General features: G+C 33.0%; 3 protein-coding genes across 3 annotated transcripts in view; all 3 read left to right on the forward strand.

The window, feature by feature from the left end:
• The first annotated feature begins 599 nt into the window (after window positions 1-599).
• Window positions 600-23,673, forward strand: part of LOC145305281 (uncharacterized) — a 28,219-nt gene continuing 5,145 nt past the window's right edge. The window contains exons 1-5 of the mRNA XM_080146890.1: window positions 600-665; window positions 814-854; window positions 1,164-1,223; window positions 22,928-22,967; window positions 23,194-23,260. Of these exons, the coding sequence (XP_080003016.1) occupies window positions 610-665; window positions 814-854; window positions 1,164-1,223; window positions 22,928-22,967; window positions 23,194-23,260 (264 nt within the window). The 5' untranslated portion in view covers window positions 600-609. The remainder of the gene's footprint in view (window positions 666-813; window positions 855-1,163; window positions 1,224-22,927; window positions 22,968-23,193; window positions 23,261-23,673) is intronic.
• On the forward strand, window positions 14,513-17,121 carry LOC145305280 (uncharacterized). Its single transcript, XM_080146889.1, has 7 exons — window positions 14,513-14,852; window positions 15,074-15,159; window positions 15,329-15,534; window positions 16,078-16,288; window positions 16,474-16,636; window positions 16,853-16,906; window positions 17,042-17,121. Exons 1-7 carry the CDS (start codon window positions 14,513-14,515, stop codon window positions 17,104-17,106), a joined length of 1,125 nt encoding a protein of 374 aa, XP_080003015.1. The 3' UTR covers window positions 17,107-17,121.
• Window positions 17,310-22,253, forward strand: LOC145305279 (uncharacterized). The gene is made up of 5 exons (XM_080146888.1): window positions 17,310-17,839; window positions 17,966-18,105; window positions 18,224-18,452; window positions 18,685-19,236; window positions 19,333-22,253. The coding sequence occupies exons 1-5, from the start codon at window positions 17,578-17,580 to the stop codon at window positions 19,953-19,955; spliced, it is 1,806 nt and encodes a 601-aa protein (XP_080003014.1). The 5' UTR covers window positions 17,310-17,577; the 3' UTR covers window positions 19,956-22,253.

Here is a 23,673-nt window from a genome sequence, read left to right on the forward strand (position 1 = left end):
CTTCTGAGAAAAGTGGTGTTATGACCGTTTGACCGCTCCCTGATCGACTTTATGACCGATTTTTGTCCGGCTTTTACAACAGACATATATCATGAATATCGTGGCTTCTATTACAGCTAGAGACCTATAAATTTTTTTGGTAAATCCTTGAGCAACAATAAACAGATAAAATATTAATTGGCGCCGCCAACCGCCGTTTTACCGCCGTAACCGCCGAAAATGGCGGTTTCCATTATTTGCCGTTTTTCGGCGATGATCAGAAAAAGTAATTTTTTTGTTATTAAAAATAAAAGTTCGTCCTAAAATTTGGTCATCCTAGCTGCAAAATTGGCCGCTCTACAGCTGTTTTAATATTTAGCGGCTGGCCGCTAAAAAGCGGCTAAGGAGCGGTCTGGCAGAAAAAGTAATTTTCTCTAAAAATACACATGAACCACCAGAAAAAAAATTTTACGTCTTTATCTGTAACAGGAGCCGAGATAGAGGGGGGGGTCAATATGACCCCCCCTCCCCCCCCCGATCTATTAAGGTGGGAATTGGGGCCCGATCTGTAAGGGTTAATGATTATTGAATTTGTTTAATAAATTTTATTATTAAGATTATACATATAACATGTATAAAATGTTTACAAAGCAAAATGAATGCAGAAAAATGTTTTATTTACCCATGGAATGACTTTTTGTTACCCAAAAGTATTTAGTAAATTGTTTTAAAGTTTTTTTATCGCCCCTATTTCTTTCTCATTTTTTAATGTCAAAAAAAGTAAATTATTAATATGAATGTATTTGGATGATTCAAAAAGTCATATAAAAAAAAGATTTTTCTGCTAATTTTGCTACTTATAGTGATAAATAGAGGTAATATCTTTTTGATCTAGAAAATTTGGGTAGCAAAGCGACTTTACAATTCAAATATGAAGAAAGTGTCCGTTTTTCAGACCTTAATACCTTCTTAAAGACTGGACTGTTAATTACCAAATAAATTTTTTTATGCCTTTTTTAAGAATTCGGTTTTCTAGTTTGTTTTGTTGGAACTATAGACTAGTATTTTCTATATATTTGGTATATTTCTTAGGTTAGGCTAGGAGAGATTTTACATAGATATCATTTGGCCCATAAAGTAAATGGGTTTAAGACAAAGATTTAAAAATTAGATTTTTTTTAAAGATTTTCTTTTGCAACTGGAGCCAATAAAACAAGCCAAAAACTTACAATGGTATACTACAGGTGAGTCTTATAAAAATCTTATTGAAATATCATCCACTTAATAGCAGGGCTCGGCAGCCGAGCGTCAGGCATCCTTAAACCTCAGGGGTATACCTCTCACAATTTTAAAAATCAGAAGGAAGTATTGACCTGACCCAAATATTACATTACCTCTCTCAAGAAAAAATTTCATCAAGCATCAAAACGGATTTTAATCAGACATATGTCTACTAGAAATCTATTCAATAGATCTTAGACGATGGAAATTTGAAACTGTCGGGTCAATATTTCTTTAATATTCCCCCTAGTTTCTAACTGTCCAAAGACGTTTATAACAATTAGGGAAAGGGTTGAATTTGGACAGGAAACCTAAATATTAAAATCTTTTCTAAATTTATACGATCCTGAAAGTTAATATTTACTGATATTTTCCAATAAATTTTTTCGTTTCGTCAAAATTTGGAAAAATAGCCAATATGGCTGTCTAGAAAAAACACGAAACCTCTACACCTAATATTTTCTCAGTGTTTTTTTTACTTTTTATACAATTTTTTTTAAAAATTAAATATTGATGAGTTTTTTATTTTTATAGAATGAATTATAAAAAAAATAATATTGGTTGATTGGTTTTTGCGATATCAGAACTCAGAACCATATCAGTTTTACTTTTAAACAATTCAATAAATATGAAAACTTTAAAAATTAAATATTGATGAGTTTTTTTTATTTTTTTAGAATGAATTATAAAAAAATAATATTGGTTGATTGGTTTTTGCGATATCAGAACCATATCAGTTTTACTTGTAAACAATTCAATAAATATGAAAACTTAGATATAAAATTTGTATAATAGATAAGACTTTTAAATAATTTATTCTCCCCTTTCTTTATTCCAAAAATCTCGATTTTTCTTTCATTGTCATATCCTAGTATTTATTATGTGTATTTGTATTGTCGTGTGAGTATGTGAGAGGGTTGTAAAGGATAGATAAATTACCACCCCCCCCCCTCTCCCTCACATAGCTGTTAAGACTTAAGATTTTTTGTTTCAGGCTTTCAGCGTATCTACTCTATAATAATCCACCTTCCAAAGATCCAACACCCTACATTATCCAACCCTCCACCCTGCTTACTGTCTTCTACATTTCAACTCAACCATATATCAAACTTGCTAATATCATAAAGTGAAAGAAAAGTTAAAAAATAAACCACCAATAACCATTAAATAATGTATTAATCATTCTAACTCAAGTAATATGTACTAATTTATTATTTAACCTAACATACTAACAAAACAATAATCATAACTTTTTTTACTTTAATGAAATAAATAATCTAAATAAATAAATAAACTATGTTGACTTAAATAAAATGAAAATAAATATTTTTATTTTATTTGGATTGGAGTTAGTTTTGTAAATTGTAACGATTTGTCCTTGTTCTCTAAGGTCTCATATTTCCTGTATCATGAGTTGACCCTTAGCTTTATGCGGTCATAAATGTTCCCCCCCCCCCCCCAAAAAAAAAACGCTTTTATCAATATACCTTGTATATTGGGGAATATTAACAAGGATTAAAACATCCATAAAAACTAGTACTGAAACTTTATGACAAACGGATACAGGAAGCAAATGCCTACATTACCAGAAATGAAAAAAGCTATCCGCTTTCTTACGGAGATTGACCAGCCCTAATTATAAAAAAGCTATTGTTCTGTAAGATTAAAACGATTTCTGAAACTGTATAACAAACGGATAATAACACAAACACTTAAATAGTTCAGAATAGTCGACAAATAGTCGACGGACAAACTGACCCTAATTATAGAAAATTATTGTTCTGTATGAACTTGAAGATCTCATATTTCTCATGTGAGTTCAGTTAAGTTGACCCTTCCAGTTTCCCTTCCTTAATCAGGTGACATAAATTTTTCCTCCCCGCCCCCCCCCCCAAAAATAAATATTGTACAGCGATTAAGGCGCGAAGATATGTTAATTTTATTTACCATAAAAACGAGTACTTTTATTATCAAACTGACATTATTCTTTTATTTTAGTAATTATGGGAAAATTGAAACAAATTTAAAATGCACGGAAAAATGTCTATAAAAATTTTAAAAAACTTAATTATGAAATAGCTTCGCTCCAAAAAAAATAAAATACTGAAGGGAAACAAACTAATCTCAAATCTTAAATATATATGAACATAGCTTTGTAAGTATGTCTGTCCAGGCGATAAATTTAATTCAAAAAATAGATATTTATCAAATTATCACATCGTATTATAAGCGTATGACCGGAAAGTAAAAACGATTTCTTTCAACTGAAGTCCAAAAAAACCGTATATAGTTATTCCGAATTTTACGATTTGTATTTAATAAAAGATAGACAGACAAAAAGAAAGAACTAAAATTATTAAAGTGATTATCTAAATTTGGTTACTATCATCATATCTTTGTAGTTTGTATAATTGATCAAAAAGCCTTCATAAAACTCCTAGGAAAGTTTTTTATCCGTGGAGATTAACAGACATCCTATTATTTTATTCTTTGGTTTTCAATGATAACTATGATATATAGACAGAACAGAAATGTACAATCGTTTGATTATTAAAACCAGTTTTTTTAGCCCCGAGGAGCCGTTTAACTATGAAAGAAATAGCTATCTGTCTTAAAGAACGAACGAATTAAAAAGTAAAAACTTTGTATATTTGTTTTATTCAAAAAGAGTAGGTTTTATTGCAATTAGAGTCTTCCAACTAATTCACTTACAATTTTGCTTCATATCCGTGTCATGTTATTTAGTTGACCCTTTTTAAAAAAATTTAAATTTCCCTTCCTTGCGAAAGAATGTTTTTAAAACTTAAAACATATGAAATGATATTATCACAGATATTATCATCAATCTATAATATAATTGGCCAAAAAGCCTTCATAAAGTGTTATAAAGCATATAGAGAAGTTATCTATATTCCAACTTTCAATATGTAACTTTGAAGCAATTTTGTTTGTTTTCTACATTACCGAATACTTTGTGAAATCAATTCGTCTCAAATGTAACTTTTCTTAAAAATAGGTTTCTAAAACTTGAAATATAATTTTTAACTTTTCTCACCAATGAATGATGAAAGTATAAATTTAAGAACAATTTGAAATATTTACCCTCTAACGGCTAATTTATTTACTATAATTTCATCGTATTAAATCCAAATTTAATCTTGTTTCTCCCCCCCCCCCCCCCCACCCCAATTATTACCATACCATTACCAGGTTGGTTACGATATTATATATTTGTTTTTTATCCGTGGACCGTGTGACATGAAAGATTAAGCATCAAATCCTCCCCCCCTCCTCAAAGGGGAAATTAGCAGAATTCTTACATGTCTACCTAATAATTATAAAACATACATAAGTAGCGAAGCTCTAAAATTATGAATAATAAATAGACCATTTGGAACAATGTATGGTTGTCTTTTGAAGCATTAAGCTAATAGAAAAACGTTAAAACTTAAACAATTGAATTTACAATTACATAATCCTAAATTTGCCTAAACTTAAAATTGTTTATTAATTATTTCTTATCAGTTCAGCATTTTGATTTTTGATTATTATTTATTATTGTCAACTGTCCTATCCCCTCCTAATATTTATGTTTTTCCCCCTATTTTTTTTGGGGGGGGGGGAGCTAAACAGATATCCTATTACCTCCTAATATTTATTACATACAACACCAACCCCAATTTTAGGGGGTTACATGGGGGGGGGGGGGCGCGCATTACCACTCCGCCCATATTCATAATGAGCGGTGAAAATGGACAAAAAAATTGTAAAATACGTGATAAAAAACACATTTATAACAATCTTTTTCTATATATAACAATATAGTGTATTTCCGTAAAAAGACTCGGACGGAGGGACGTATGGACATACCTTAATTATAGAGTAACAAGGATTCTTATAATTTCATTTTCACTATGTTTATATATATGAGAGGGGGGGGGGGGGTCACGATTAATTTTTAACTTGGGGAGTGGGTAAGATTATAATTTATTATACTAGTGTAGTCTCACCCCTCCCCTATTTGAAGGTTGACCGTTACATTACAACTTACGATACAAATATTGACCCCTCCCCCCCCCCCCCTCCCCAAGAAATAAGTTAACAATTCAAAACATATGGAAAATAGGAATTAGCGAAGCTTTTCTATAATTTGTGTTGGTTATAAACGTCAGTTAGTATTACTATTTTATATAATTTATAGACAGAATACTTACTTTATAATTATACTTATGCATTTATGTTAATGTTCCCCCCCCCCCCCCCCAAGAAACAAAACAAAACAAAACATATGGAAAATTCAAAATACTAGGAATTAGCGAAGCTTTTCTATAATTTGTGTTGGTTATAGACGTCAGTATGTTAGTATTTATATAATTTATACTTATAGACAGAATACTTACTTATAATTTTGATTATACTAATGCATTTATGTTAATGTTTTGCTTTAATGGATATTGTCATCCTTGTTAAAAATATTTCACACATCCCATTGAAGATATCTAGAATATTATAAATCTTAATAATTTCTTGGAAACCAACAACAAAGAAAAATTTGTAGGGGGTAATTAATGATTCCTTGAAATTTCATTTGCTTACAGACCTTTGAAGTGACAACATTTGAACATTTGTTTTATTTTTGCTATCGTTATTATGGCGGAACAAGGACAGAGAGTCACAGTTGGGCGCAGGCGCAAGCCGGTAGCGATGGATGACTTGGTTCCTTACTTCCCCCGTACACTTACCTGTACAGATCCAGAACCAAGTTTATACCCCGACCTGATGCCTGGATGGTACGCCCATTATCAGGTCCTTCACAGATCTTTTAAAGATATATCTAACCTGCTTTACAGGTCGGGGTTTCAGAGTGTTCGGAATATGCAGGCGATCAGACTATTTAGTGAAGGAATTGGTATATACCAATTCCTTCACCAAGCCCTTCCATCTTCTCAGCGTACACGCGAACAAAACCAACTTGTTCTGCAGCAAATGGAAGCAAAATGCAACGGTTACCGTGACGACGTTATCCAGGCGTTAGCTGTCTATGACCGTGCGATAGGATTAGATGGCACAGTAGATCTATCATCAGATGAAGACGAATATCCCGATATCTCCGGCGATGTAAATCCATCTTCCGATGATGGAGATATTGACGCCATCCTGGAAGTTCTGGAACACGAAGGTGGCGCGAGCGAAGGTGAAGGTGATGACTCTGATGAGTCAGTGATCATTATCGATTGAGTTGAGATCGCATTCCTGTGAATATTTAGTTAGATTCCACATAAATAACATAACTTGACATATATATGCTATAATAATAAAACTATGAAAAATAATTTTCTTATTTTTATTTAATTTAATTTGTAATTGCGATGCTGCTCTATAATTTGAATTATAATTGAAGAAGTAAGCTCTGTTTGTCTGTAGCTAAGGATCTCGCTAACCACTGAACCTATATGGTTCTCCTTTACAGTACAGCTTCGTATAGGTCCTTAGATGGTTTTATTTGTGTACTTATTTTAACTTTGAATTGAAGACATAAATTTAAAATTATCAATAGCTATAGTATTAACTTTAACAAACAAAAACATTTAAAGTGCCACTAGAGGCCTCTAGGGGCGTAGCCGCTAGTAAACTTATAAAGAAGTAAGCTCTGTTTGTCTGTAGCTAAGGATCTCGCTAACCACTGAACCTATATGGTTCTCCTTTACAGTACAGCTTCGTATAGGTCCTTAGATGGTTTTATTTGTGTACTTATTTTAACTTTGAATTGAAGACATAAATTTAAAATTATCAATAGCTATAGTATTAACTTTAACAAACAAAAACATTTAAAGTGCCACTAGAGGCCGCTAGTAAACTTATAAAGAAGTAAGCTCTGTTTGTCTGTAGCTAAGGATCTCGCTAACCACTGAACCTATATGGTTCTCCTTTACAGTACAGCTTCGTATAGGTCCTTAGATGGTTTTAGGCTATTTTTCTGCCCTTTCATATCCCTTCGAATATAGAGCCTCTAAATGCTAGGGGCGCAGCCGTTTGTATCCAAGGAAGAGACTCGAGAGACGTTTGATATAGTTATTTGATATACTTAGGTAGGTAGGTAGGTAGGTTCGAATATAGAGCCTCTAAATGCTAGGGGCGCAGCCGTTTGTATCCAAGGAAGGAAGAGAGACGTTTGATATAGTTATTTGATAAAACTTAGGTAGGTTAGGTAAGCGTTCCACGTATTTAAAATTATCAATAGCTATTTCTTGCATCGTTAACGAATAAAAGCTAACTATCTCGGACGAAAAATCAACATGTTTAAAATGGACGTACGGACATTCTGGTAATGATTATAGAGTTGCTACGCTTTCTAAATCGGACGGACCGACCATAAGAATGAATAAAAAAGTGTATTATTTCGAGTTTCTTATCACATTTATTTTTATCACGAATATGAATATGAAATGAATTTATGAAATACAAAATGAAAATGAAACAATGAAATTGAAAAACGAAAAAAAAACAGACAGACAGACAGACATATTTACATTTAGAAATATAAAGTAGATTTGCTACTAAAAAATGAAACAATGAAATTGAAAAAAAAATTAAATGAAAATATTAAAACTAAAGAAAAGGGGTAGTTTCACGAAATGCATTTGAACTTAATTTAGTGAACCGCATATTTTATCCTGGTTAAATGGGTAAACTACATTTATATGGCATATATTTGAAATGAATTCAATTTTCTACCACGTAGTTTTTAAAATATCAAGACCTTAAAATTGTCTTTTTTGTGATATATGCAATTTAAAAAGACGATTTTCAAGTCTTGACATTTTAAAAACTATGTGGTAGAAAATTGAAATTTTTTCAAATATATGCCATATAAATGTAGTTTAACCATTTAACCAGGATAAAATATGCGGTTCACTAAATTAAGTTTAAATGCATTTCGTGAAACTACCCCTTTAAAAAATCTGCAAATTTAGTAAATAAAGTATAAATATATCAAAAATAGTATATACAAAATTTGAAAATATCCCCCCCACCAATAAAAATAACCGCGGGCGCTCGGCCCCCTAGCCATATAACCTAACCTAGCCTAACCTAATCCAGTCATTTAGTCGGGGGGGGGGGGGGGGGGGGATAATTGGAATTCTAGTAAATAAAGTAAATATATCAAAAATAGTATATACAAAATACAAAATAGATTTTTACAATTTTTATCCCCCCCCCCCCACCAATAAAAATAACCGCGGGCGCTCGGCCCCCTAGCCATATAACCTAACCTAGCCTAACCTAATCCAGTCATTTAGTCGGGGGGGGGGGGGGGGGGGTGGGGATAACAACACAAAATAACAATAAATTAACAGTAAATATCAACAATAATCAATAGAATTGAAATGTATTATTGTTGATATTTACTGTGGCGTGCGCACCTATTGTCAAATTGAAAATAGGTGCAACACGACCACGTTGAGGTTGACGTTCTTGCTGTGGCGGGGGTGGGGGAGGTGGATTGTTGTCGGGAAGGGGCTCTGGAGGGTCGTCCTGCTGTTGAGGGTGGTCCGGCTCTTGAGGATGGTCCGGTTGTGGTGGTTGATGGGGAACATTGACATTATTGTTGTTCCCCATCTGTTGGATAACCTGTTGACCTTAATAAATTAAATCAAAATTAAAATTAAAATCTCTCAGGAGGGTGGTCGATAGATCGATGTACATCCCCAGTGATTTTCCCTTCTGTAGATTACAATTAGTTCCATAAAAGCCAAAAAAAATACATTTTAATTAAAGATCCAGCTTAGATTTTTTGACGCATTTTTTGGAGCTTCTCTTTTATGGATGTTTTCATCCTTGTTTTATAATAATCATGTAAGCAATTCTGTATGATATTTACTATTAATTTAAAATAAATGGTTATTTTTTCCAAACCATAAAATATCTCAACGCAATTAATTAATTAAATTAATTCCAAAAGGTGAATTTATTATTTTAGAGTAAGGTTACTGGACAAACGTATTATATATAATACCTACCTAATTGTCTTGCAGCATTACGGCGTCGTTGTCGTCGAACTCGACGCTGGTCATCAGGCTGGGGTGCAATAGCAGCCACAACCGGATCATCTCGGAGGGGGGCCTCAACAGGAACAGGAAGAGGAACAGCGACACCTTAATAAATTATAAATGTATAGAGTCGAAGCAAAATTTTAAGTAAATTTGTTGGAAAACTGCTTCATACAGGATAATGTTTATGGTCATACTTACATTTCTAGGACTTAATTATAGAGTTGCTTCGCTTATAATATTATTCTTTGTTGTCCAAGGAATCAATATACCAAAAACCAGATCAAACGGATAATTAGATCACATAAAATTTTGTTGTTATAAAAGTAGAAAAATCAACATGTTTAAAAGGGACGTACGGACATTCTGGTAATGCTTATAGAGTTGCTTCGCTTTCTAAATCGTACGTAACTACATCATGCAAAGTTTGAAATCGATAGGACAATTCTAACATGCCTAAATTAACGAATAAAAGCTAACTATCTCGGACGAAAAATCAACATGTTTAAAATGGACGTACGGACATTCTGGTAATGATTATAGAGTTGCTACGCTTTCTAAATCGGACGGACCGACCATAATTATAGAAAAGCTTCGCTTTTAAAAAGGTAAAAAGGAGAACCCGATCGGTTCATCGGTTAGCGAGATCCTTTAGTATAAGGATTATTTATTCATTATATTACACTTGGTGGAATAAGTTATAACTATAAAAACAAGGATGACAACATCCATAAAAGCGAAGCTCTGAAAAGGTAGGACAAACGGACATTAACACTTGTATAATGTCATGTTTATAATTGTTTATGGTTATGGTTATGGATTTACGGACATTCTGGTAATGATTATAGAGTTGCTTCGCTTTCTAAATCGTACGTAACTACATCATAATAAATAAATAACTAAAAATAAATAGAATTCAATATATATTATACCTGGGTCAAGTTGTTGACGTCGTTCAAGTATTCGCTGGCTCCTTCGTTTCGTGCTGCTGGGTACTCTAGATTTCATTATTCGTTCGGATATTTATACTGAAATAATAATTTAATAATTAGTATTTTATTTTTCATAATGCAAATGCAGATATAATTAATTTCAATTTCAATTCAATTTCATCAAAACGTTCACAATATACGTATAAAAACACTGCAAAATCAAATATTAAAAAATAATTAACTTTATAAGTTTATTTTATGCGTATATAAAAACTAATTACGCATTAAAACAAAGAGAAAGGCGGTCAAAAGGTAGAGAAAGCCATTAAAATAAAGGGGTTGTATGCAAAAATGTAATTTCCTCATTACCTTCCGATAAGCCGCTGAAATTTATTTTGCCTTTTCTCGGCAGTTTTCGGCGGTTGCGCCGCCGTTTCTTCTCCCCTTAGTATCCAAGTAACTTGAAGTTGGCTGGCCCATCTCTCGTTCGTCGCCAACCTACTATTTAACTTTAAATTACAAATTTGTAAAATGTAAATTATCTTTATAAACCAACCTAATGCCGTAAAATCAATCTTCGAATAAACCAACCTAATGCCGTAAAATCAATCTTCGATATTTATTATTTAGAAAATGTTAAGATTTTTAATTTGTTAATACTAATAGTCTAATAGCATGAAAAAATTTTATCTTTACATACCCTTTAAAATAAGTGGCATCCGCATTTAAAGCCTAGAGGTCAATATCCAAACATATATGGGTGGGGGAAAAGGGTTTTACATGTAAGTAACAGTTAACACCTTTATAGTCCCCCCCCCCAAAATAAAGGGAAGGGCAATGGGCTGTTTATTTTACTCTAGTCTCCCCCCCCTCCCCTTTTAAGGAGGGTTGCTATATGAAAAGAAAGGGTTGAACTTGATTTTGAATATAACCCCCCCCCCCCCCCCAAAAAAAATACAAAGAATAATCCCTTTATTTATTTAAATTTTCCTTTATAAAAATTTTCCATAATATATATATGACGACACCTTTATTATACATAGAATATATGAAAAGAAAGGGTTGAACTTGATTTTGAATATAACCCCCCCCCCCCCAAAAAAAAAATACAAAGAATAATCCCTTTATTTATTTAAATTTTCCTTTATAAAAATTTTCCATAATATATATATGACGACACCTTTATTATAACCCCCCTTTATTTATTTAAATTTTCCTTTATAAAAATTTTCCACTAATGCTGGGTGACGGGAGAGAGTTTTTTTTTTAACTTTTAAGAAAGGTTTATATATATGACACCTTTATAAATTATAACCTTATATTATAATGGCCGATAAATTGATGTACACTCCCAATGATGATGCACAAAATTACCCCTTTTGTAAATAACAATTCATAGTTGAAACGTTTTTACACTCAACTTAATGAAGCAACCAAGTCCCAAAATTCCCCAAAATTGTTGAGCAAACCAAAAAGAAAACGTTGGTATAAAACTTTGTTTTTAAAAGATATGAAATGATACAGATATTCATCATATCATTATCATCAATCTATTCTATAATTGGCCAAAAAGCCTTCATAAAGTGACCTCAAAGCTGACAATGTCAATGGTAATCCTTGAATGTTATGTAACTTCCAATATGTAACTATGAAGCAATTTTGTTTGTCTACATTACCGAATACTTTTTTAATTCTATTCATCTCAAATGTAACTTTTCTTAAAAATAGGTTTCTAAAACTTGAAATATAATTTTTAACTTTTCTTACCAATGAATGATGAAACTTAAGTATAAATTGAAAAACAATTTGAAATATCCAGCCTCTAACGGCTAATTTATTTACTAAAATTTCATCGTATTAAATCCAAATTAAATCTTGTTGGTTCCCCCCCCCCCCCCTCCTCCTAACCATTACGTTATGATGGGTGGAGAAAAAAAGATTACATATAATTATATTCAAATAAGAAGTGTTGAAAAAGGGGGGTGGGGCAGGTTTCAAATAATCTTTAATCTTTTAATCTTTAATCTTTTACGGAGGGTAAATTAAGTGTTAAATTACCCCTTCTGCAGATTAAGCATCAAATCCTCCCCCCTCCTCAAGGGGAAATTAGGAGAATTCTTAGTCTTACATGTCATATAAATATTTTCCAACACATCCCATGATTTCCCTCGTACTTCGTAGTAATTGGATACGGATTATAGTTATACCCCCCCCCCCCCCCCACACTTTCTTTTATGTGTGTTTATTTTATCCCTTACTATTCCAAAAAATAAAATTATGGGTGGAGTTACTGTTAAGTTGTTAACCCTTTTCTTCCCCCAATCATCCAATGTAAGCGGTAACCTGGCCATTCTCACCACCTTAGGCTTAAAGTCATAAAGTCATAATTAATATTAATCTTTTTTTTTAGTTTTAGTTCAGTTACAACATCGTTAGAGAATGGCTGAGCCTGACTCTAATAAAGTTATAGGTGACGATGATGACAGTGAGGTTGTCCAAGCTATGCCTGACTCTTCAGTTACGCGTACTCGTAGTTTGCGTGAACGTAAGACGATCCCCGATGCAAGAATACCCGATATTTTGGATGAGGTTGACCTTGATATGTTGGAGGAAAAGGAGGGTTTGGGGTCCCCCCCCAAAAAAATAACCCCCAGTGATAACATTAGGTAATAATAATATTTTCATTTTATATTTAATAATGTTATAAAAAAACTAAAAGGGGTAGTTTCACGAAGTTTATTTATTAAGCTCAAATGCATTTCGTGAAACTACCCCTTATAAAATTAGTGGGTTTCGTCGTATTTTTACTTTTTATTTACTATTAAGCTCAAATGCATACCCCTAATAAAATTATAATAAATGGGATTATGAAAAGTAGTAACTTTTTATCTTAGGGTAGGTAAATGTTATTTATTTATTTAATTTTCAGTTGCACTCCAGGGTCGGTAATGTTGGAGGAGAAGGAGGGGTTGGGGACCCCCACAAAAAAAATAACCCCCAGTGATAACATTAGGTAATAATAATATTTTCATTTTATATTTAATAATGTTATAAAAAAACTAAAAGGGGTAGTTTCACGAAGTGCATCTACCCATGCTAAAAAAAGTATAGAAATGGGATTTTTACAGTAACTTTTTATTTATTAAGCTCAAATGCATTTCGTGAAACTACCCCTTATAAAATTAGTGGGTTTCGTCGTATTTTTACTTTTTATTTACTATTAAGCTCAAATGCATACCCCTAATAAAATTATAATAAATGGGATTATGAAAAGTAGTGGGTTCCTTTATCTTAGGGTAGGTAAATGTTAAAAAAATATCCTTACTTACTTTTGGTCAGGTTAGGTTGGGTCCTCCATCCATCCTCCGGGGCGCATTCCTTCCATGTTCAGCAACTCTCGGTGCTCTACACACCAAGAGAGGCCATTTTTTTTTAGAATATAATCCCAAATTTGGTAAATTTGGTGGGTTCTAAAAAGAACCAGAGAAATTGAAAATTTATTTATTTATTTAATTTCAGTTGCACTCCAGTCACTTCAAAAATAGCTGATCCACAACGCAAGCGAATAATAACAAAGTTGTGTTCACCTCCAAGGGTCAAGAAAAGAAGAACAGAGTCTTCTCCCCAATCGAGGTAAAAAAAACAAGTAGCCAAATAATTTTTTTTTATTTTGTCCAGAGGGCAAGGTAAAAATAATATTAATTAATAATTAAAATAATAGGCTATTTTTTTAAGGTCAAAACCTGACAGCCCAGAACCTGAAAATCCAACTTCACCCCCCAAACCTTCTCCCCAATCGAGGTAAAAAAAACAAGTAGCCAAATAATTTTTATATTTTGTCCAGAGGGCAAGGGAAAAATAATATTAATTAATAATTAAAATAATAGGCTATTTTTTTAAGGTCAAAACCTGACAGCCCAGAACCTGAAAATCCAACTTCACCCCCCAAACCTTCTCCCCAATCGAGGTAAAAAAAACAAGTAGCCAAATAATTTTTATATTTTGTCCAGAGGGCAAGGGAAAAATAATATTAATTAATAATTAAAATAATAGGCTATTTTTTTAAGGTCAAAACCTGACAGCCCAGAACCTGAAAATCCAACTTCACCCCCAAAACCTTCTCCCCAATCGAGGTAAAAAAAACAAGTAGCCAAATAATTTTTATATTTTGTCCAGAGGGCAAGGGAAAAATAATATTAATTAATTATTTTAAGGTCAAAACCAGCAAGCCCACAACCAGCTTCACAAACAACACCAGATACATCACCAATGCGCCCACTCAACGTAACGCCGCCGCCGTCTCCATCACCTACAAGTACAACAGCCACACCTAAAGCCGCAGCTGGAGACACACCTTCTTCAGCACAGTCATCCCCAGCTGGAGAAAAGCCAAAAGGGAGAGGTGGCCGTACAAGTACAACAGCCACACCTAAAGCCGCAGCCAAACCTAAAGCCGCAGCCACACCTACAACACCAGCTGGAGACACACCTTCTTCAGCACAGTCATCCCCAGCTGGAGAAAAGCCAAAAGGGAGAGGTGGCCGTACAAAAGGATCCAAGAATAAACCCAAGATGAACAGTGACAGTACGGAACATATGTTCATCAGAGGTAAGCTTAAATTAGTATAATTAATATCAATAACATAGGTAGTAACATTAAAAATTTAATTGACAGGATGTCTATTTGTCTGTACTTAAATAAAATACATTATATTATATTTATAATTAATAACCATACAATCTCAACCGTAAATACATAAATTTCTAGAATACTAGTTTGTTTTACTTTACCTATAATATATTAAATTAACTGTTCTATTGATTACCTAGACTGCGTGGGTACAGTACAAGGGGACACACACTCGCTCTATGACCGCCTTGATGGGAAGAGGATAACATATAGTAATGGTGATAAGGTACAAACATAAATACTAAAAATAATAATAAAATGTAGAGGGGGGGGGGGGGCAAAAGTGACACTTTTTGAAAGCAAAACTAAAAGTCAAGAAAGGAACACAACTAAAAAAAGAGTTACAGGTGTGAGATTATTAAATAAAATGTTTAATAAAATTAAAATTACTTCAGGTTTATGTCTACTTGGTTAAAGTGCTTGAAGATCATGCTTACATGATCCCCAACTACCCTGGAAAGGGTCAGAATAAGACCCCGTGGGGGCGGGGGTGCAAATACTGTAACTTCCATACCTGGGATGGCACATACCACGTGAAAGAATACCCCAAAGAGGGAAAACCATTAGAGAGATTTATACTGCAAGAAACTAACCTTCTTAGGTAATAATATTAAGTTGACATAAAATAACATGATGTATTAACGCAACGTGCCGGAGCCGTATAATTTTGATGCGGCTCCGGCTCCGGGGAGCCGTATTTGGAAATACGGCTCCCGGCTCCGGCTCCAGCTCCGGCTCCTACCTTAAAATTAATATATCAATTTTTTTCCATTATTGAATTTGATAAAATAAGATAAATAATATAAAATATTTTGCTTTTATTTGATTAAAGCTATATAAAAGTAGAAGGATGTGTGTCTATTTGTTAAGTAACAATAGTTTTTCAGTTTATTATATGGAAATAGACCGTTGCCAAATTATAATATTACTTTAAAAAATCATTTTTACCTAGTCCGGAGCCGGAGCCGTTTTTAACAAAAAATACGGCTCCGGATCCGGCTCCACAAAAAATGTTGCTGCTCCCGGCTCCAGAACACTGGTATTAAGTATTCATAAACATTGATTAAAAATATATACTGACAGACAAGGTGAATTATAGAGTAGCTTTGCTAAAAAAAATAATATTAATTGCTTACCTGTTTAGGAGGTTTAGCCGTCACTGGATCATTGACCACAGAGATGTTTACCGAGAGTATAGGAAGGGAGTGAACCTGGCCAGCTTTCAGAGGAAGTTTCAACAGGCCCAGGCAGATGCTGAAGTTATCCATGAAGTCAAAATATACGTCACTGCCCTAGAAGCGCTGCGCCACATAACAGGAAAACTGGTTAATAATGAAAGTTTCCTTCGCTTTAAGGTAAATGTATGTTTAATATTTTTGATCATATTTGCTGTTATCTAATGTCTCATACCTATATTTTTTTAAACAAAATTAATTGAAAATGATTGCTAAAATCGAAATATATCTTCATGTCAGTTAGAATAGTGTATTTTTTAAAAATAGGTTGAAAAACATACTAACTTTAAAAAATTCGCTTTAAGGATACGGATGCCAATGCCTTTGACCATATCGTCGCCAAGCAGGTCGGTTTACTTGAGAAAGGCAAGAAGCAGGATGCACCCACCAGCAAACAGCTTCATAACTGGCTGCAGGGGCAGCACAAGTATTACATGGAATCCTTCAAGAAGATTTTAGAAAATAAAGGTATTAATAACTATTAACTATTAAGTATTATAATTTATAAACTAAAACATTACTAAATAATTTCAAAATCTGAAAGAAATAACAAATAATTAATTTAAATTATCTTCACTTCCGCGGGTGTGTACATTGCCGAAATCGAAGGAAAGGTGCACACCTGCGGAAAAAATGTTAATATTTAATTATTTTAAATAATCAATATTATCTTTGTTTCCGCAGGTGTGCACCTTTCCTTCGACTTCGGCAATGTTCACCACACCGACTTCATTGCAGGTAACCTAAATAAAATAAATAAACTATTATTATTTATTAATGCAATTACAACTGCAGCAGCTACATAACCTGAATTAAATAAAGTAAAGTAAACTATTATGAATGAATAATATAAAAGAATTACTAATTTTTCAGTAACTGCAAACTATACCGATGCAGACGGTCCCAAAGAATTGTTGCTCGCCTGTGAACAGGTATAAGTTTAAAATTAATTCTTAGAAATTTAGAATGACCACAAATACCTAAATGATAATTTGATTAATTACTTATGTTTAGATGCCTAAACCCGATGCTTCCGGCCGCAGCATCTACGAATATTTCGAAGAACTGTTGAAAAGGTTTGGGCTTGAGCATTATCAACTTCTCAGCTCCACATCCGACTCGGCTGCCAACTGTGTAAAGGTAATGAAAAATTATAAATTATAATTATAAAATCATAACTATTTAATAGTTTTTTCTCGCATCGTATTTTAAATGGCTTTCCGCGGATGTAAAATGTACAATTGTAAGATAAAACCAGTTTTTTTAGATGAATATTTGAATGAATACGAGAATTAATATTATAAAACAATACCATTAGAAAGTAAATCATTAATTTATTTTTCATTCTTTAGTCCGTCAAGATACTCAATGAAGAGCACGGGAAAACCCCCACAGAGTATACAAGTTTCATGAACCATGAGGGAGTCAGTGATGATGATAGTGATAAGGAAGACACACCTGAGGCTGATAGTGAAGATGAAATCCCGTTGGATTTGTTTATAGAAGATTTAGATGAGGTTGAGGATGGTGTTGTAAAAGCCGAAGGTGAGGGTCAGGATGGAGATGAAGAAACCCTGGCAGGAACAAGACAAGGCGATGGCGGCGATGGCGGCATATCAAGTGCGATTTTCTACAGGTCCATCGCCATCAAAGATCCACAACAAAGAGAGGGTAAGTAAAGTTAAATTAAATTCATTCCCAAAAAATTCAATGAATTACATTTAATGATTTACAGGGGTAGTTTCACGAAATGCATTTAACTAAATTATATTAATTTATTAAATTATTTCTTTTCAGCAATCACAAATTTCGGGAAACTAATAGAAGAGAACATCCAAAGAACAATGAAATGTGATGAGCAGAAATGTGGACTTATAGTGGGAGGTGTTTGCCTCAACCACCAAGTGGAGTTGGCGTTGAAGCAGGCTGCCAAAGTTGTAAGTAAATTAATTAAATGATTAATAGAACCAACTAAATAACTTATACAGTAACTTAAAAAGTTAAATAATAAATTATACAAAAACGTGAAAATTAACAAATATTATATTTTTTTAGAAAGGGAAGGGGTACAACAGAACCATAATTAACCTGGCAAAGCTGGTCAGTAAAATTATGAATAACAAGAAGCTGCGTCGCATTTTGGTAGAGAGTGGACAACGTATGCTTACCAGATACGTGGAGACGAGATGGAGCTCCAGAATGAACATGATAAAGCGGTTCTTAGAGTTGTTTGACAACAAACCACTACTTCAGAAGGTGAAAAAATCCGTGCAGGATCAGAAAGGTAAACCCAAAAAAGTTAATTATAATTTAAACAACAATTTAAAACTAACAAAATTACCAATTTAAATTTCTCTCTGTCCCTTAATTAAACAAAAGAGAAAGGTAACAAATAGAAGTTTATTAAAATTTAAACTAAATAAATTATTTCTTCTCTCGTTCCCTTAATTAAAAATTAGAACTGTATATATCAATAGAATTAATTTTTAATTTTTAATTTTTAATTTTTATTTTAGTCAACAAGAAGTTTGACAATCTGTGGCCAACACCTGACCAGGTTCTTGCCCTCAGAGAAGTCCTGGAAGTGTTGGAGTGTGTGGATACCATGCTGACAATTCCTGCACAAGCCCATGAGGCCACAATCGTCCAGATGTTCACCATGCTGGATACGGTGTTCTTTACCCTACGGACAAGTATGCCTGGCAACTTATTCGCTAGACGTGTATTCAAGTTCCTTCACCTGAGAGTTAACAAGATTGTCCGTACTAATGCAGGATGGCAAGTCTGTCTCTACCTACACCCCCTGTCACGCAGTCATTTGGAAATGATTGCGAGTGGCACACAAAGCTTTACGGTGACACAGGATGAAGCAAAAACAATTTTACAACAAGCACCCAAAAATTGTAGGTTGTTGGGTGAACGGCTACACCGAATCTCACTGAGAGCCAACCTAAGTCCTGAAGAAAAGGCAGATGAAGAGGCCGACCTGCGTAGAGCTAATGCGGATGCCGACAATGAGGATTCCGAAGCTGACGAGTACGAATCTCCAGAAACTGCACCTCCCACAGGTAAAGATATACAATATTAATTAAAATAGATAATAATAATAACATTAGTTAAATAATTCAATTATCATTTTTATTAATTATATTTATGTATTACAGGCATGATGACACCCATCCAAAAGATGTTTTGGAACAAACAACAAGAGTTCAAAGAAATTCAGGCTCAAGCAGCAGCCAAGAAGAAAAAGAAAGAACAACGTGACAAACAGAAGGATCCCCTGGACGTCATGAAGAAACACCTGAAAGCTGGGCTGAAGGATTGGAGTAACATAGAAGAATCCAAGTTGCATGCCTTGACATACGGTTACCAACGTGAAGTCGCTAAGATAAAGGAGGAAATTGCGAAAGTCAAAAAATCTAAGTCCAAGGATTTCGATGTTGAAGAACGCCAGAAACTGTACAAACAAGGAGCAATGACCGCAACCCACAGGATGCTTACTGCCAGGTATGAACATGTTGCAGAGAAGATATGTTATCCACCTGGACTTGTCAGTTTGATGACCAACTTCAACAACTTACCTGTTTCTAATGCGAGGTGTGAGAGAATTTTCTCACACCTCAAATTAGTTTACTCATCGAGGCGGTATAACCTAGAGAAAGAAACCATCCACGCCATCATGTTCTTGAAGATGAACAAGCTAGTCCCCAAGAAGTCCCAAGCATTTTGGGATAGGCAGGTAAAAGTTACCAAGAAGACAGCAACCAAGGAACTGGAAAAGTGAAATAATTTTTGTAAATATGTTTATCATATTAATTATGTTGGAAAGAAATAAAGTAGAAGTAAAGTAAAACAAATAATTTAATGAAATAATTTTGTGTTTTTTAAATATCTGTATCATTACCATTATAAAATAAATGTTGTAATAAAACCCAAAAAACTGTTTATTGATATATTTTTTTTTTTGCAGTATTGTTATTTAATTTAACAAGGATGAATAATCAATAAGTAGCGAAGCCAAAAACATTACTCAAATCATACTTGTCTTGTGTCTTTATGCGTGGATGGTCTCTTGCTCGAGGTTCTAGAGTAAATAAGTTGGACATCAAATGAAAGTAAATACTAAATATCCAAAAATAAATTTGAATTTCAATTAAAGGGTGATGGAAAAAAATAAAAATGCGTACTTGCCGCTTCGCTTATATTATTGTACATTCAAACATCAGTAAACCAAAAATCAGACCAATCGGATAATTAGGTCACATAAAAATTTGTTGTTAAAATGTAAAAAAAATACGGACATTAATGTCAGAACTGAATTATCAGAATGCGAATATATAAGAGTCTAAGCAAAATTGTAAGTAAATTTGTTTAAAAACAGCTTGATAATCAGGTTTAATATGAGCGTACATTTAAAACCGAGTTTCAACGCAAAAAAAACGCGGAGCCGAATCTAGAAATACGGCTGCGGATGTGTGTATATTTGGTAACATATGGTTTTTAAGTTTAATTTAAGGAAATAGACCGTTAAATCATATTATTACTGTAAAAACTCACTTTTAACTAATGTGGAGCCGAGCCGTTCTGAACGACGTAAAAAAATGCACGGAAATTCTTTTCGAACACAGGGATTCAATATTTTTAGGTAAGACTTATCGATAAAACACACCCGATACTTTGTAATTTTGGAACGATATAAAAAAATAAAAAATAAACATAATTAAAAACAAAGTATGGAGCTTGCCGAATTATTCACAGTATAAAATCTGTGCGTTTAAAATTGAAATTACCAAAAGGCAAAATAAGAATAATTAAGTTATAACGAACAGACTTATCACTTTATATTTACAAATTATTACAAAATCCTTACCTTAATATACAGTAAATGATTATGTGTACTGCCTTCCGAAATAGAAAACATAGCCTATTATTTTGACGTGTATGTACTCTTATGACATTCACTCAAAACAATAGACTACAATAATTTTTTTCGGACGACAGTACAGAACAGAATTAGATCTTCTTGTGTTGACACTTGACTAAGACTTTGTTTCTTTCTTCTTTTTTTTTATAACTATGCAAATAATATTTATCACTTTATTTTATTGTATTAATATAATTCCATTTGAAGTTTTCACATTGAATATTAAATTTTTTATTATTTTTCACTTTTCTTTGTATCTAACTAACGCGTAGTATGACGTGTCAATACACTCTGAAATTCAAATAATGACTGAAGAACTGTGTGTGTGTGCACGAGGTGCACGAGGTAGAAATGTACATGGGTAATTAGAAACTTCAATATAATTTATTTCGTTATATTTACATTTTTTAAAATAAGATTTTTTAATATGTTTTGACCACGGTAAATAATAAAAATTTGTTGGAGGAATTTTTGTGTATATATTTATCCCTGATATAACAGCATACACCGGAAACGGATGATATCAAATAACAGGGAATCTATAAATATATTGTTACAAATACAATTACAAACTATTATAAGTTAACTTTAATATATTTCATTATCGTTATATACTTTTTTTACGTAATGCAAAATTATCCTTTTTTAATATTAGGAAGAATTTTTATTTTACCCTGTAAAAAAAGCAATGAAAAAAGTAAGACGTCTAAAATGTCGTATTCTTAACAGGTAGACTTTTTGGAGTAAGGAAATTATGTCATCACATTAATTTCATAGAAAGAACCTAAAAGTCTAATATATCTAGTAAATTTTATTTCGGAATTGTTTAACGAACATACTTAATTTAAGATTGCGTGATTTATTTCGAAATAGAAATATAAAACGTAAAAATTTATTATTTTTCAAAATCTTCTATTTATTTACCAAGTACTTCGTATATAAATATTAAGAAATTTGAATATTTAGAAAAATAGAAATAGGGATGTATTTTTGAACGAAGGGAGAGGGGAATTAATATCCTATTTTTGAAATAGAATTCTTGCACACGTATATAAATATTCCCCAATTTCAATATTTTCATATGTCTAAATTCCCTTCCAAATTTACTCGAAATACGATACGTTTAGGGTTTAGAATAGTTAATATTTAAAATATCTAGTAGACACATCATTGATTTTAATTTGGGTCTTCTTCGGGACTGGCGGGCAACTGTAGAGCCTGGTTTAATGTCCTTTTAAATCTTATAAATTTCAAATTAGATAAAAGCGAGTTACAAAGGTTCTTTTTGAAAATAACCTATCATGGAGATAAATCCACTAGGCTTAATTAAACAGCCAAATAGAAAAGATAGTTTGTTGCTAAAATTATGATTTTTGAGAGGAGAATCTTTTCAATAATTAGCCATATCTGTTTGGTTTGACCACTCACCCAATCATTAGATTCAAAGTTTATTAAGCGACGTCTGTAAGTCCGTCCGTAACTGTTAGCTATTTTCAATTTAGAAAGCTTAAGAACTTTATAATCGTTGCCAGAATTTTAACTTTTTTGACAACAATTAATAGTATTATATAATTTCCTTATTTATCTGATTTTTGGAACAATGATTCCTAGGACAACAAGGTCGATATTTTAAGCAAAGCATCGCTATAATTGAGTTCTACAAATGTAAGCATATCCATAAAAGAATCCTGTATTTAGTTTATATGCAATTTTGTTTATTCTTTTAGCTTAAAATTTCTGCTTATCAAGTTTAGACGTTAATTTTCGTTTGTCCTATCGTTTGACCTCAGAGCTTCGCCTTTATAGATGCTGTCATCCTTGTTTTATTTCAGATAAGGATCTTCCCAAGATTTACCCACATTCATGTGTCAGGTTTTTTTTAAATCCTCATAGAATAGACAATGGAAAATTCCCAATGAAGATATACAAAATACCCTTTTTGTATATTAAAATTTGTTGCTGAAAAGTTTGATCCAACCAACCAAACTATAATAAATGTATCCATATGGGAGGAGGGTCCATTTCTCGACAAGCACTTTGAGTAAAATCACATTTTAAAAGTTAATCAAATACTTTGTTGAAATCAATCTCTATTTAGATGCAATCTAGCATTAAGAAGCGGAAAAAATTTGTGGTGGTTTGTTTGTGTAAAAAAAAATTTGGAGGTAAACAGATGGAGAAATTTCGGGAAAAGTCCCGTTCGTGGCAAAGCCCCTTATGGGGCTATTCGTCGTATTTTTTAAAAATGGCTTTTGGCCCCGCAGGGTTCGAGCCCCCCCTCCCCCCCCGCATGAGCTAGAAATGTGAGAAAACCTACTGTGAAAACTTTGAAGAATCTCTCCTTAAGGTGCGTTGCCACGAAAGGGACTATACCCGAAATTTCTATACAACTTCACTTTCCTAACTAAAGTACTATGTATGGACACAGCTAGTGACGTGCAGAGGGTTTTACCAGCCACCTTAAACCAAAATCGAGGGGAGTGTAGGAGGGTGTGGGATTTAGAGGGGTTGTAATTCAATAGTTAAAAATTAAATATTAAAAGAAAACCATATCGCTTTGCAAAAAAAAAGACATCCT

This window comes from Acartia tonsa, chromosome 14 (genome assembly GCF_053477335.1).
Source record: "Acartia tonsa isolate MP-2025a chromosome 14, ASM5347733v1, whole genome shotgun sequence".
Classification (NCBI taxonomy): Eukaryota; Metazoa; Arthropoda; class Copepoda; order Calanoida; family Acartiidae; genus Acartia; species Acartia tonsa.